At 33.1% G+C, this 15,694-nt stretch overlaps 2 protein-coding genes across 2 annotated transcripts in view; one reads left to right on the top strand and one right to left on the bottom strand.

Annotated features, from left to right (window-relative positions):
• The window catches only part of LOC135130011 (guanylate cyclase soluble subunit beta-1), a 46,482-nt gene that overhangs the window by 22,425 nt on the left and 8,363 nt on the right, over nt 1-15,694 (top strand). Inside the window, exons 10-12 of the mRNA XM_064057304.1 lie at nt 2,742-2,879; nt 2,935-3,092; nt 13,946-14,145. Of these exons, the coding sequence (XP_063913374.1) occupies nt 2,742-2,879; nt 2,935-3,092; nt 13,946-14,078 (429 nt within the window). The 3' untranslated portion in view covers nt 14,079-14,145. The remainder of the gene's footprint in view (nt 1-2,741; nt 2,880-2,934; nt 3,093-13,945; nt 14,146-15,694) is intronic.
• On the bottom strand, nt 2,873-4,110 carry Stops (slow termination of phototransduction). The gene is made up of 2 exons (XM_064057317.1): nt 3,984-4,110; nt 2,873-3,931 (listed from the first exon to the last, which is right to left on the bottom strand). The coding sequence occupies exons 1-2, from the start codon at nt 4,108-4,110 to the stop codon at nt 3,099-3,101; spliced, it is 960 nt and encodes a 319-aa protein (XP_063913387.1). The 3' UTR covers nt 2,873-3,098.

Raw genomic sequence — 15,694 nt, 5'->3', positions numbered from 1 at the left:
TGTTCCGTTCGTTTTTTAAAGCAGTGATTTACGTGTGCACGCGAGGTATTATTATTCTCCATGTGCTAATGTAATATCATTACTTTCGGTTAATAACTAAAAAAGTTATTCGAGATATCCGCCTTTAGCTGACTCAACTAAATGCGAAATAAAATTTCGCAAAAACAAATTGTATATTTTTCCGACGGGTGATTTTTTGGACTGTACTTTGGGAGCGAGGGTTCTGTAGAAATAATCTTCGACAACTTTTTTTTTCAGTTTTAGTAAAATGTTTGCATTAGGTATTAAAAATCAATATATCAATTATTTATCGAAATTTCAAAACACGATTTTTAACACTCATTTCAGTTTACAAAGCTCTAGGACGCTGGTACACACGTAAAGGCTGCTAGAAGCTTCTTTTCACTGTAATTCATTTTTTCGCCAAAAAAAGTCAACAAAATCTCCATAAATAATTATCACATTGATTTTTTAAAATACCTGATACAACAATTTCAAAATTAAAAAATATATGTATGTACCTATGTATATATGATAATAAACTGTTGTTCAAAAAATGTCCTCGCATTAAATAACGGAAGTTATTGGACAGGTTATGTATGTTTAAAATCTCATAACAATGAGTTTGTTAATAATGTGGGGACTTCCCTTAAATGACGGTTAAAAGGCCAGTGATTTTAAGGTCGCGTCGGAAATATTAGATGTCAGAGACCGCCTGCATAGCTCAAAATTTCGTGTTTTCCATTATGTATATTGTTACTTAATCAATTACAACCAGTGCCAAAAAAGCGTTTGCAGAGAACACCTGAATTGTGAAATAGAGCAGACCAGAAAAAGTCCGTCAATTTAGTGGACCATGAAGTGTAGATAAGTTTTTTCTAGACTATAGCCAGCTGTTACTGCACAGCACAGCAACAAAAATGTTTATAATAAAATTAGATGTATAAAGCTCGTGTTAAATTGGCTTTCAACAGTAATTATTTGGTTATTAGTCGTTACAGTTAATAAACCGAAATTCAATCCAGTATGTCAAAAACAAGAAAGGTGCTAATACAAAACCTTGAACCATATTATGTGATGGTTGGTTATAAGCACTGATAAGTAATAACGGTGCTGACGTACTACTTGCCATTGAAACAATTCCAAGAGAACAATAAAAAACACGCTCAAAGGCAGCCATGAATTTTTGAAGATTTAATTTTCATCTTGTCATATTATTTACAGTCATTTTGAACATTTGCAAGGCTCAAAGACAAACTTTCAAAAATCCAACTTTGAACGGGTTTTCTATTGCTCTATCGGTATATATTTTAAGAACAAAAAGCATTTAAAAATGATCTAGTATTTTCCTCTTTTCACTTCTTCAGTACAAGTGAGAATAGATTGTTTCGTTTTAAATTCCTTTTTAAATTATTAAAAATTGTTTGATTCATAATACTTGAATTCAGCGAAATTTTCCCTTAACATATTTAAACCGAAGTGCAATTTAACAAAAATAATTCAAATAAGTCAAATAATTTATGTGTTAAATAATACATAGGAGTATTATACTAAGACAGTTCTATTTTCCATTAATGTGTTTCAAATTGCAAATAATTTCATGCAAAAAAACTGCACTTAAAATTTGACAAAATTATTTCACAACAGTTAAAAGAGGTTCTGTAATTTAGGAAGAGATTTAAAAAATGTGGATTTGGCTTGGAAAGTAACGAAATTCTTCAACTTTATTTAAAAACAACAACAACAATAATAATGATACAAATCACGACTACCTAACACGACTACATCATTTCTGTGCTCTTTTAACAAATAAATTATAAAAATAAGTTTACTTCTTAAAAATATCCAGATGATGCCACAGTTTTGATTAAAACGTACGGCACGCGATAAATGAATTAAAATTAATTTAGTTTATTAATATTATTTATGGAATTCATAAATTCACAACAAATAATGAAAATACCCACCATCGACTTCTAAACATTTCCTGACTCGCCTATGAATGTATAGGCAACTGAACGGAACACGAAAATCCAGTGGATACTCTACCACCTGTTTCAAAAACAAAAAACTATAATAAAAGCAGCAAAGTTTGCTGAGAAATTTTATACAATTAATTCCAACCTTTCTGGGTCAAGCGCGAAACCTTAGTACTTCTCAATCGATACCTTTATGAACCGGTTTGTTGCCGTTGTAATCACTTGCCAAAGATAATGACAAGCAAATTCTTTATTTGGTAGTTTATTTTTACTTTTCACTACTTTTTGCACGGTTTCATATATCATTCTCTAATATATATCACAACACTTAATTTCTTTAAGTAAGTAATCAAATCTAACCTTTAAAATATATGTTCTGTATTTATTTTTGTTTTTGTTTACATTGGCATTAAAATCAGGTCACATTCCAAATACAAAAAAATTATTTGTACTTCAATTTATAATTACAATTAGTATTCAAAATTTTCCAGTAGATCCCATTTGGCGCTCATTTTGCTTACTTTTTGTTCACATGTCTTAATGCTTATATAACAAAATACGATATAGTAGCAGAGCTTTTGTTACTAAACAAACACTAAAACAACGTTGTAATTTGTCGTAATTAAAAGCTAACACCAGTGTGAATTTGTAATTAATTGTTACACTACTGTGAACACACATTTCCAAAATTGCTAATGCTTCACATTACACTCACACATACGCCTACCAATTATCGAAGTTATATTCCTTGTTTGCTGTTAGGTGGAAACCGTAGGCGACAAATACATGGCAGTAAGTGGTTTACCGGAACGTTGCTCCACCCACGCCCGGAATATTGCCAAATTAGCTCTTGACATGATGGATCGTGGTAAATCCGTTCTGCACGACGGCGAGCCTGTGGTAAACAAACAAACAAACAAACGATATCTATCAACTAAGCATTTTCTATTTTTAGAGGATCACAATCGGCATTCATTCCGGTGAAGTAGTAACTGGAGTAATTGGACACAGAATGCCGCGCTATTGTCTTTTCGGAAATACCGTGAATTTGACGAGTCGCACGGAAACCACCGGAGAACCCGGAAGGATCAACGTGTCCGAGGAGGCTTACAAGTAGGTTCAATCTTCCATAATGTCTAAGTACTTTTTCAGAGAGTCAGGAAGTGAAAAAGTATAAATTCCATTGGGTAGCTGATAGTTTTCCCACAAGCACTTCCTGATGCAGCAACGTGATAAATGCTTTAATTCAGGTACTTGAAATCCACATCGACTTAAAGGAATTATTCCGTCTTCTATCAGTTCCTTGTAGTTTTCCAAAAGTGTGTTCCTGTCGCACTTTATCATCGAAGTCACTCGTAAAACTAACTGAAGACATGCAACAATATTGTAGGGATAAACGTGACAAAACTCCAATAATCTTTTGAGGATGTACTCTACTAAATGATCGTCGATCAAAGCACCATACCTCAAAAAAATGTGGAGCTTGTCCGGAAGTCCAAGCTGAAGAGCAATTGTTGCCGGTGTGGATAAATCTCCACAACTATCTATAGGAACGTCAATAAACCTAACAACTTTTCCTTCTTTACCGTCAAATTCCAACCCTCCAGTAGTAGCATGATCCACAAAATACACAACAGCTCTAAGATTTTCTTCTTGGTTATCAAAATCGCTCTTCCATCCTGCAATATAATAAGGAGCCTTGTTCCCGAAAATGGCCCCGATAAAAATCCTCTCAAACGTTCCTTCACAAGCGTGTATATTCTCCAGAAGGGTCACAACAGTTCCTGTGTCTTTCAATTGCCAATCGTAGCACAACTTCATAGCCACGTACAGGATGTTGTGGAATCGACCCATCATGCATACGGAACCGTTGTTGACGCGGTTCTCCTCATGGTATCGTATTATTGCAATGATTGCATCACGTACAGCCGTCTCCGGATCGTAATTCATACCTATAAAATCATAGAACCCAGGAATTGTAAGATTTCTGCGGTTTTTCTTTACCTCTAATGCACGCTTCGATCAAAGTGCTAATGTAGGTGACCATAATGCGGCGATTTCGACGATCATGAAGGGTGTTGCGGGGGCTGGTATGGAATTGGTCGAGATAACATTTGACAAGGTAGTCCATGAAGATGACATGGGTTTGACAAGTGTAAATAAGCGGACAACTAAAGTGTGCCTTGTAATATACAGCAGGTTATTAGATTAATAGATTTTGAAGGGATTCTTCGGTTGGATTAAATACACAATGCCGGGACTGATATATTATAGAGAAAATCAATAGTAAATAGTTATGACAATGATTTCTGGAAGAGATTTTAAATTAGACAGTTTAGACTATCTAAAATTTTATAAAAAGAAAATCTATTGAGTACTAAATTGAATTTGTAATTTAGTCTACAACCAAAAATCATCAAGAACAAGAATAGAGTAAGGATTTCACTCAGTTGCACATGTTTATTCTATATCTACAATCAGATTTTTCTGATATATCACATTATCGGAGGGTGGACATAGCTATAGTAATATGCGTTCCAAATTCGGAAATATTCGAATTGGTACATTTTTGAGAAAAATGTGATCATGTCAACCAATGATACTTACACAAGAGACGTAATGGTTTTAAGACTTCGATTTTTTCAACCCTGTCGTCTGTGAACAAAGAGCATCTTAAACCAACACTGGTCTTAGAGCATCTAATTAAGTTTGGGATCGAACCTAATAAGTTGCATTATTCGTTAACAAAGGTAGTGAAGGAGTCAAACTCGTAAAATTGCTACATTTCTAGTGCCAGTATAACTAAAATTTCCGTTTAACTTCCTGATTATAAATGTTTTGAAAAAAGTATACATGCTAGAAAAAAATCTAAAAGCTAATTCGTAATAAGTACAAAAAATAAAGACATCGGGAACGTGTATTTTCAATTCTTATTAATACAAAATTTGTACAGTGGTAAATTTAAGAAATATACTTAAGTTCTTTAGTGCTGCTGAAGGAAACACAACAAAACTGTGAAGTTATTTATACAGGAAAACATCCGTCTTCAGTTTTTTTTGAACTTCGATCAGAATTCGTTTTTGATAAGATATAAAGTTAAAAATTGGTATGCAACAGTATTTTAAGATGGCTTTAATAATTTTTTGAACGAGATGATTAGATAAATTAGTCTTTCATTATTTCGATAGTAACTTTAAAATACGTTCAAAATTTCATACTCATGGATGCTGTTCTTACTACTTCAAAAAATTTCCGACAGGCAGACAGACTAACAGAATTAGGGAATCTAAATATAAATTTATCAAAATTGTTCCATTAAAATAAAAAAAATGAAAGTAAATTAAATAAATAAATAAAATTTGACGGAAGAGAATTTTTTTAAACCTTATTTATAATGAATATCATAAATGCATAAGTGTTAATACTTAAAAAATCCAGCACAAAAAACTTAACCCTTAAAATGTCTGAAATTGGTTAAGATTCGTTGCGACGGTTGACAAGCTATCCCCACTTTCGCGCAAACTCAGTTGATTGTTGCACGAACAGTGTTATGACCTGATGATCGTGAATGGCTGAAATAATTATTACTAAACATAGCTGACAACCACTCCTATTAAACCAACTTTCAAACAAAAAAAACATTGAAGTCGGTTCATCCCTTTGGTAGCTACAGTACCACATACACAGACAAACAGACAGACAGACAGACAAAGTCTTAAACATTATAACACCCCTTATCATAATTTCATGTTTTCAGTTTACTAAAATTACGAAAAATGGTTTAATTTTGAAACAAATAATTGTAGAGAAATAAAAGTTAGTTTTAAAGAAATTTCAAACAGAAGGGCATAGGCTTAACATTATAAAGTTTAAAAATTCTACTTCCCTTTTACAAAACAGGCAACCAAAAAATCTGCAAAAAGCAATTTTTTTATATTCGCCTTCCAAGTAAAACATATCTCGATAACACGATGCATATTTTTAAGCAATTCAATGTGCACCTTTTTGATCTACTGAAAATTCATTTCGAAAAGAAAATTTATCTCTCCCTATGAAAACTCAATAAACATATCTGGCTGCCAAAATTAAAACTGTTCGAAGGCGTTACTTTAATACTAGAAGAGCAAGAAAAAAATTAAACAACGTAGCATGTACTGGGTGGTAATGAATTTTTATGCAGAAATCGGGAATATTTTCAACCATTTTTTTTTTGACGAAATATTTGAAAAAAATGTAGACCATCAGACAACGTTTTCAAAACCATTGTTAGTTTTTACTTGTCATTATTTAGTTCTTAAATATAGAAAAAATTTAACTCTAAAATATTCTAATCCACTAGGTAAATGACTTTTAATTAATTTAATTTAACTAATTTTATCTACGACTTGTTAATAAAGTTACTCTTATATAACTCATTATCAGTTACATAATGATGTTCATTATGTAACTAGTTTTATAATGATGTTTCATTATACAGGGTGCCGCATCCAAGTCTGGATATAGGGAATTAACATGGGAATTGGTTTTTATTTTATAATATCTCCCCAGATCACTTTAAAGCTATTATTGAGTGATGGCTTTGTGGAGGTCGAAGAGGGCTATCGGCCAGTATTTTTTTCAAATCGTTGCATCGCGCTCATTTACTGTAAAAAGGTTTTAAAAATCGTATTTTGAAATTCGCGCCCGATCCGAGTTGTCGCGAAATATTCCGTCGCACTGTCGAAGTTCGGCGATCGCGTCTTCAGATTAGCCATGCAAAATCCAAATGTCAAAGTGAAATTAGAAATTATTCTCAGAAATCAACGAACAACTCAAACTGATTTATTTTATCCGGTGTGATGATTATTGTAGGACAAATTAAACGGAATAAATGCACAAATTGATCCATTCAATCGTCATAGTGCGCGACCCCGTCAAACGATTCATCTCGAACTACACTCAGGCCGTATCCAAAAAGCCCGAGATGAAGACTTCGAGCAGCTGCGATTAGATGAAAAAGCGGAGGGCCTGCTTGTTCTTCGACGGTTAATTTAATTAGTAGGTAATTTGGATAAATTTCACACTTTTTTTTGAATCACCAAAGATTGGAAGTCAATTGATTTTACATTCGTTAAGCAGGGATGGAGTTTTTGCCGCATGGAAACATGTTCGTTACAAGAAATTTTTGAGAGAGAAATCTAGAACATTCACTCATCAACATTTTAAAATATTTTTCTGTATTATGAATGTGTTTTGGGATTCAGAAACTTTTGTATTACTGTTTTATTTGTTTATTGTGTTAACAACAACAAAAATAAAAATAATATTTCACAAAACAAAGTTACATTTATTTTCAAAGATAATAAAAATTACATAAAATCAGGTGGTGTTAACAGGTGCATGTTTGGCGCCACAATTTGAATTATGCATTTAAGAACTTTTACTAATTAGTAACTGTTGTAAGGGATGCCGTGTCATTGGCACCAATCAGATTATCTCAAGCTCTTGTACGATCCGTGGTAGAAACAATTCACTGGCTCTGATTCTTATCAGGTGGGCACGACGTCTTCTAGGGATCTTAATCAGATGGGATAGAAGAGTTTCAAAAAGCATCATGACAAAAAATTAAAGCCTGAGGACTACTCACGTATGGAGTTTTACGAAGGAACGCTTGAGAAAATCTAGGCTGATGGAGAGTTTTTGAGGAACATTTGTTTTACTGACGAATGTTCATTTGGTCTTAAGGGAAGTTATAATCGTCAGAACGATCAAATTTGAGCAATACACAACCCTCACGTGGTCCATGACCATCGTTATCAATGGCGTGCAACTGTCAGTGTGTGACTGGGGCTTCTAGGACATCGTGTCATTGCACCTTTTTTCATCGAATCTGGATTGAATGCTCAGAAGTAGGACAATATGCTAGATCAGCAAATACTTCCTAGGACTCGAAGGGTGCGGCATCTGCAGCAGATCTTTTACATGCAGGATCAAATCTCCAGCCATAGAACTCGCATAAATGTTGTTTATTTGAACCAGTATTTTCCCGCAATGTTGGAATGGAAAGTTTGCACCGCCCCATTGGCCTGTGCATTCGCCAGATCTAAACCCCTGTCAATTTGTTCTTTGGAGATTTCTTCACGAGCATCTGTATTCGAACAATACGAGCTATACAAGACGCGCTGAAACAAGCAATCCAGCAATATTGTCTTCAGATTTCAACTCAAATGTTAATCAACACGCGTAGGAGTTTTTAAGATTGGCGTACTTACTGTACGGCTGCTGAGAGCAGTCTTTTTGAGCAATTCTTGAAAATAGTGCAATGCTTCTCCAGATTCGTATAATATTTCATTACTTCATTCATCAACAATTTTTAAATTTTGTTATTTGTAGTTATCTAAATGGTTCATTAAAAGGTTCTCTTCAAAAGCGCCAGCTCTTTTGATGGTAAATCTTATCATCACACAATAAGAAAAGCGGGCCCTCGCTTTTTCATCTAATCGCAGTAGAACATGGCATTTTAATGAGATTTTAGTAGTAAAGACTCGACCAGCACCACCAACATAACCTAATAAAATATTTTGTGCAGTTTGTGCATTTATTCCGTTTAAATTGACCTACAATAATAATCGTTATATTGGATAAAATAATTCAATTTGAGTCGTTCAGTGATTACTGAGTGAGGCAGCGCGAGTACATCCGTAGCTTCTTCTTCTTCGTCTTTTCGGTACGAATGTACATTCCTAGCTTGAAGGGCTCCCAGGACATGTCAGAATGCTGTCGATGGGGTTTACAGGAAGACCAGCTGCTCGAAGTCTTCATCTCGGGCTTTTTGGATACAGCCTGAGTGTAGTTCGAGATGAATCGTTTGACGGGGTCGCGTACTATGACGAATGAATTGATCAATTTGTGCATTTATTCCGTTTAATTTGTCCTACAATAATCATCACACTGGATAAAATAAATCAGTTTGAGTTGTTCGTTGATTTCTGAGAATAATTTCCAATTTCACTTTGACATTTGCATTTTGCATGGCTAATCGGAAGACGCGATCGCCGAACTTCGATAGTGCGACGGAACATTTCGCGACAACTCGGATCGGGCGCGAATTTCAAAATACGATTTTTAAAACCTTTTTACAGTAAATGAACGCGATGCAACGATTTGAAAAAAATACTGGCCGATAGCCCTCTTCGACCTCCACAAAGGCATCACTCAGTAATAGCTTTAAAGTGATCTGGGGAGATATTATAAAATAAAAACCAACTTGCCATGTTAATTCCCTATGTCCAGACTTGGATGCGGCACCCTGTATAACTAGTATTATAATAACAGTCAACTATGAAAACTTAATTTATTAACAATATTTAATTATTTATAAAATTTACTGCATTTGTATTATTAAATTAACCAAATTAAGCCCTTCAATGTTCCCCGAAGTTATAAAAAAATCTTTAGAAATTTTCGTTTTTGTGTTCGGTATTCTAACGTTGAAAACATGTCCTTCATCTTTCACGTTTTCAAACAGCAAATTAGTTCATTCCTCCTTCCTACATGCACCCGCAAGTCCCATAATCAGAACCCCCTGAAAATTAATTTCTAAGTATATGAATATATCAGGAAAATTTTAATACCTTCGTTAGTAACCATTATTCATCTTCATATTCTTGCGGGAAGGTGGTCATATCCTTTTTAGAGAAAATTTTTTGAGTTTATACCCTTCCGACTTCCTCTTGAGAAATGTAACAAGTTGGATATATTTGATGAGGTCAATATTTCTTTTCATAGATATCATCGCTCTTATCATTGAATAATGTCCAAAGGCTGGCATATTTATAACGCTTGGATAAATACTCAAAATAAACTAATAGTACCTTCTCATTAGCTTCATTTGTAATGTTTTTCTCAAGGCACCACAAAAATTGCAAAAGATGACACATTGGTTACAACTAAATTGTTTGGTTACCGTGGTAATAAATACCTACTGTTATGATTTTTATTTTGCAAGCTCCGGAAATGTTTGAAATTTGAATGAAAAAATTAAAAAAACCTACTTTTAAGAAGTCGTAGATAAAACGTTGTATATTACACGTGGGATAGTGGCCTTATAATACTCGTGCTCTTACTTGACTCGGGCTAACGCCCTCGTCTGGTAACTCATTGCACTCGTAATTATAATGATGCCTCTATCCCACTTGTAATATAAATAACTATTATTTAACTAAAAATTGATCTAGTTTTGCAGTTTTTTCGAAGTCACAAAGAAATTTTACTTTCTTATTTTATGGTGTAAATGTATTCTTTTAGTGCAACTCGTACGCGTTAAGTATTAAAGCTTTAGAAGTACTCTGACATAAGTTCCCCCACCTCTGAAGTACAAACATTTAATTTTTAGGACGATGCCATTTCTTTCTAGAAGGATAGAAAAAATAAATTTTAATCTTACTTTTAAAATCATTAAATCAATGTAAGTATCTTCTCAAAGTTTTGAATAAGTTTACTACGTAGTAAAATTTATTTCTGCAAATTTTATTACTTCTTGGGCGTAAGCTAAAGAAATATAGTAACCGAGTCCATCGGACGAATTGCCACTGTGATATTTTCCCGACGTATCATGACCTCTAGAGTACGAAAAAAATAATCTCCCGTTTCCATCTGTCTCTCTATCTGTCCGTCTGTCTGTCTGTCTGTTTGTCTGTCAGTCTGTCTGACGTCTGTATTCATTTTTATTAGAGACGTATTCTCCAAAACTACCGGACCGATTGTTGTCATATTTTGTATGTATATTTGGAATATCATGTAGATGGTTAAATGCTAAATAAATTTGGCTAATCATTCCCACCACCAATGGTATGACGTCATCTCGAAAATTTATGATAGTATTTTTTTTTGCAATTGTGGTGTGTGAATCCGTGTCAAATTTTCACCTAGACATCCAGAATGTTTGAAAAAAATTCAAAATTGTATATGTAGCAATATTTTTCCATTTAAATTTGAAACTGCAAAATCGAATGCTCTGAAGTATTGTAAACATTTTAAGGTTTAAGAAAAATATATTCGTTTATCTCCTCCCAAAAAATTGATGACGTCATCCTAAAATTTTGCCGAATATATCCTGTCTGAAATATGCAAAATATTATGACCCGATACTTTGGTTTATCAACGCACTCATAGTTTTTTGAATTACTTATACAGGGTCGTCATTTTATTTATTTATTTATTGCAGACGTTTTAAACTTATCATAAGCATATGTACTGTTTATCTCCCCAAAAAATTGATGATCTCAAAATTTTGCCGAATAAATCCTACGTAAAATGTGCAAAATGTGATGCGTTGTGATTTATTATTGCATTAAAAGTTTTTGAATTTCTTATACAGGGTGATTTATAAGAATTAATGAATAAGTCAATTTATTTTATTAATTAAATCAGGAACGGCTCACTCCATTTTTCAGAAAACTTGGAAATACAGTACTGTTATAATTAATATTACACTGCACATAGACATACCCAAAGTAATATACGTGTCTAGTTCAAAAATGTTGATGACGTCACCACCAAATTTTGTTAAGGAAAAACTCATTTGAAACGGACACCCAGCACGCTTCTTTGCAAACTTATTTTTATTTTAACTTATAAGGGTTTTTATAAAAAAAATAAAATTCACATAACCAAATTTTATAATTTCTCGAAAAAGTTGAATTTGTTTTTCTGTATTGTTGCATTATTATTGCACTTTAGGGGCTAGGGAAGTTCTGTCGAAATAATCTATTTTTTTTCGCAGTAATCTTAAGAATACATACTTATTAAAAATATGGATCCACTATTAAACCACAGATAAAGAAATAACCCCACACACTGTTTTAAACAACGTTTACTGTATATAAAATTTTGAGACGCAACGCCAACAAGAGTTTGGAAGGGATAAGAAGACGAATTATGATTAGGGTGGTCAGTATATCGATGAATTGATGTTCTTTCGATGCGTGAGTCCAATAATATGGATTTATCTAAAAAGCGATATATAGAATTGTACCGAAATTTTAGAATGCCGAAAAAAAAAATTGATAACTGTATATACTGTACAAACTAACACGATCAAAAATATATTATGAAAATATATTTTGAAAATTTATTTTTTTCTGCTCCCCCGATATAATATTTTACACAAAAACTGTTATATGGACCTGAAATTAGTTTTCTTATTAGCCGGATTCTTAAATTTGTTGCAATTCAACATAATACGACCACCGTCTTGATACAATAAGTCCTGGAAGAAGCTCCAATAAAGGGGCGAAACGTTGACTAAATAAATGCGCTTGTTTCTTTTTGGTATCTTGGGGCCCACTCGTTCGAAAATGATTAACAGTTATAAGTTATCATAATTTACGCACTTCTCTAACGGGAGAACATGTAGAAGAACATTTTTTTATGAATATATGCAAATGAATTCATCTTTTTGTCATTCGAATGCCTCCCACATTATTAAAGTATCCATAATTTTTGAGATAACATAACTTGGTTACAATGAATAAAATTCTGTTATGATTTTATAGGTAAATTAGTTTCAGACACCTCAAATTGGGGAATTTTATTTTATAACTTTTACGTAAAAAGTAAAAAAGTAAACAGCGGGCAACTGAACAGGGCTATGTGCAGAAATAAAAATATGTCAAAATTATTAACCAAGTATGCTAAGCGTACATTACACTGCAATATCGATTTTATCGATAGTTTCCTATTTTATCGATGTTTAGCAGTTATAACTAAAGAGCGCCGAAGCCGTTGTATGCTGAATTTACACTCGTTCATTTACATTTACTTTTAACATTTATAATTTAAACCAATGCAAATGCAACATCTTTCACCTAAAACTTAATTTAAGAAATAATTTAAAGAAAGTGGTACCCTTGCGCATGATCCATTTATATTTTTGACATCTGACTTGGCTTCCTTCCATCAGAAGTGTCAGATTGCTGTCATTCCCGTTCAGTTTTATTCCAGTCGACATCAATTTATTCATCAAAAGACATTCAACGTATTATACAACATATAAAAGGTTAGAAATTTGTCAATAAATTCATAGTTGTGCATAACTGTGTTCGAACGTCAATCAAGGTCGCATGTTTGCGTATCACAACAAGCGGTATTAATATAAATGTAATATCGATTATCGATCTCGATAATATTAAAACAAAACTTGAGTTTCAAAGCAATCAATTTTTGGAGTATTTCTGAAGTTTAAAATTCTATAAACATTATTAAATTAAATTTTCGTCATAATGCTTTCCACAACTATCACTCCTCGAGTTTACCTAAATTTACAAGTAATAAGGATTCCTGAAAAACTGAAGTATACTTAGGCTACCGTAAAAACGTAACCACGTTAACCAAAACATGTCTATTCGCTTGAAAATATGCAAAAAATATCTGAAAATATTATTAACAAAATCTCATTTTAGACGCACAGCCTGGTGTGCTCCCTCGACTGGGGTTGATAATCTCATTGTTAGCATAACATGTACGAATTATCGTAAAAAGGATTATGTCTAGGTGTATCAGTTATAATCTGAAAAAACTGTGGTGAGTCATATTGGCTTTCAGTGCATGAAAAGAAAAAGTTAATTACGTACTTTTATATGCGGCTTTATATTGATTTATGATCTACAAGTATCACCACTTCGTAATGTTTGCACATAATAGTCACGTCTGGCAACTGTTGCCACACAATTGTTCTTTATATTTGTTGAGTGTAAGATCTTTAAAAATTTCCAATTGTGAAATTTCCTATTTATGATAATTTTTCAGTAATTATAGATACTGCTAAGATAATTCACGTTGTATGTATTTAATTCATTTGTTAAAAATTGCATTGGTCATTATCTCTCTCTAAAGTTCGCTTTTAAACATTGTAACGACTATTCTTTTTAGCGAGAAGTTGTGGATCATCATAATTTTAAACGAAACGTATCAATTTTCCATTCTAGATTCCTGTGCAAGGAGGACAACTACGACGAGCAGTTCCACTTCGAGTACCGCGGTCCGGTGACTATGAAGGGTAAATCTGAACCCATGAACGTTTGGTTCTTGTCACGAGCCAAACCCGAGATTACCCAGTGAGGAACCTGTATATGTTCAAAAACCACACAAAGACATCGTGCATAACAATACGTCTCGTCTAATCTAGGTCAGTATGGTAATTAGATAAACACACCGCTGTATGGTTACGCACATGCTTTCTTCATTTTCGTGAGATACATAAGTCTGTTTTCATCTTAATTGTATACTTTTGTAATTGGTCGTGTGAAATTGCCTCGAATATTCCCTAGAGATTGTTCCATTATTTATAAACAGAGATGACAACCGAGCTGGATATGTAGGGCACAAGTTGGTGAATTATTCCGACAAAAATCGAGTAATTGTAGGACAGAGCTAACAACAAAAATTGAAGCTGAAATTTATCCATGCAATTACTCGACCAATTAACTAGTTTTTGCACTATAAAACATGCTGTTTGCGCAACGTATTCAAATGAAAGTTGTTCTGGAAAAAATGCTAGACGGTGTTAGTTTGACCGAAAAACAGTCAATAATTCTGCTCTCACGGTAGAGTATCAGCTTAACGTCAGAATTGGCACTGAATTTAAAAATGTGAAACAAATTTACACTGAAATTACAAAATAGCCACTTGGAGGTGTGGCAGTCGTTCGATATTCGACTTTGGAACTTGTTTGTTCTTTAAGCAGAAAATATGTGACAATGTTTTGATGACTTTCATTCAGGTTTCATATGCATATGATTTGTACTGCATATGTAGCTTGTGAGTGTGGAAAAATGTATGTTGTCCTAAAAGTTTACTTAATAGTTATTGCCAGAATTATGTGGTAGCATTTTTTAGCATCCTTGGTTTATCGGGAAAACTCTAAAACGAACTAAATTTTATTTTCTGAATAGCACGTTTCCGTCTTTAAAAATAAAACCAACATCACAGACTTAATCAATAGTTCAATACCCAGCTTTTCAGGTTAACCGTGTATTCGAGTGCAGCTAAGCATCAGTCGGATAGGAGAGAGAGCAGACATCAAAAATACGTCAAAGCTTTATATGTTTATGTGTTTTTCAAGTAAAAGAACCGGACATTTTAAAATGATCTCTATAAAAGCTAAACAGTTATTCGGTAATTTTTTTATAATCTTTTATAATAAATATATCAATTTGTCAAGTGTTCAAAAGACGTTCGTTCTACCCTGAAAGTGCCAATAACTGTACACTGCTTTTTAAAATTTAGTATTATAATATATGACTATATGTAAATGTAATTTCAGCTTTGTTCCTAACTTAGAATGTTATATCCTACAATATGTACGCTCAAGATATGCAAATTAATTCAGCTTTTTGTCATTCAAATGTCGCCCACATGATTAAAGTATGCATAATTTTTGAGATAAGTACTGTATCAATACCCTTTATAAAAGACCGCAAATTTTTTTAGCATGAATAAAATTCTCTTATTATTTTATAAGTAAATTTGTTTCAAATAACACAAAAAGGACCCAGAATCGACGTTTTTTATTTTATAAATTTTACGTAAAAAATAAGGAAGTGAATGGCAGGCAACTGAACAAGGCTGTGTACCTACAGAAATAAAAGGATTTCGAAATTATTGAAGAAAAACCTGCTGTAAACAAAAATCTTTCTCTAATTAGCGCTAGAGTTTTTTTCTCTCTTTCTGATCGT

The sequence above is a fragment of the Zophobas morio genome, unplaced genomic scaffold (genome assembly GCF_036711695.1).
Source record: "Zophobas morio isolate AGI-343-1 ecotype UQ-CSIRO unplaced genomic scaffold, CSIRO_AGI_Zmor_V1 ptg000002l, whole genome shotgun sequence".
NCBI lineage: Eukaryota > Metazoa > Arthropoda > Insecta > Coleoptera > Tenebrionidae > Zophobas > Zophobas morio.
The sequence above is the reverse complement of the archived record's forward strand: the minus strand, read 5'-3'. Positions and strand labels throughout refer to the sequence as shown.

Coding starts and splice junctions, on each gene's coding strand:
- Stops (XM_064057317.1), bottom strand. CDS start 4,110: ATGGACTACCTTGTCAAATGTTATCTCGACCAATTCCATACCAGCCCC. Junction 3,932..3,983: donor GATCGAAGCGTGCATTAGAG/GTAAAGAAAAAC, acceptor ATGATTTTATAG/GTATGAATTACGATCCGGAG.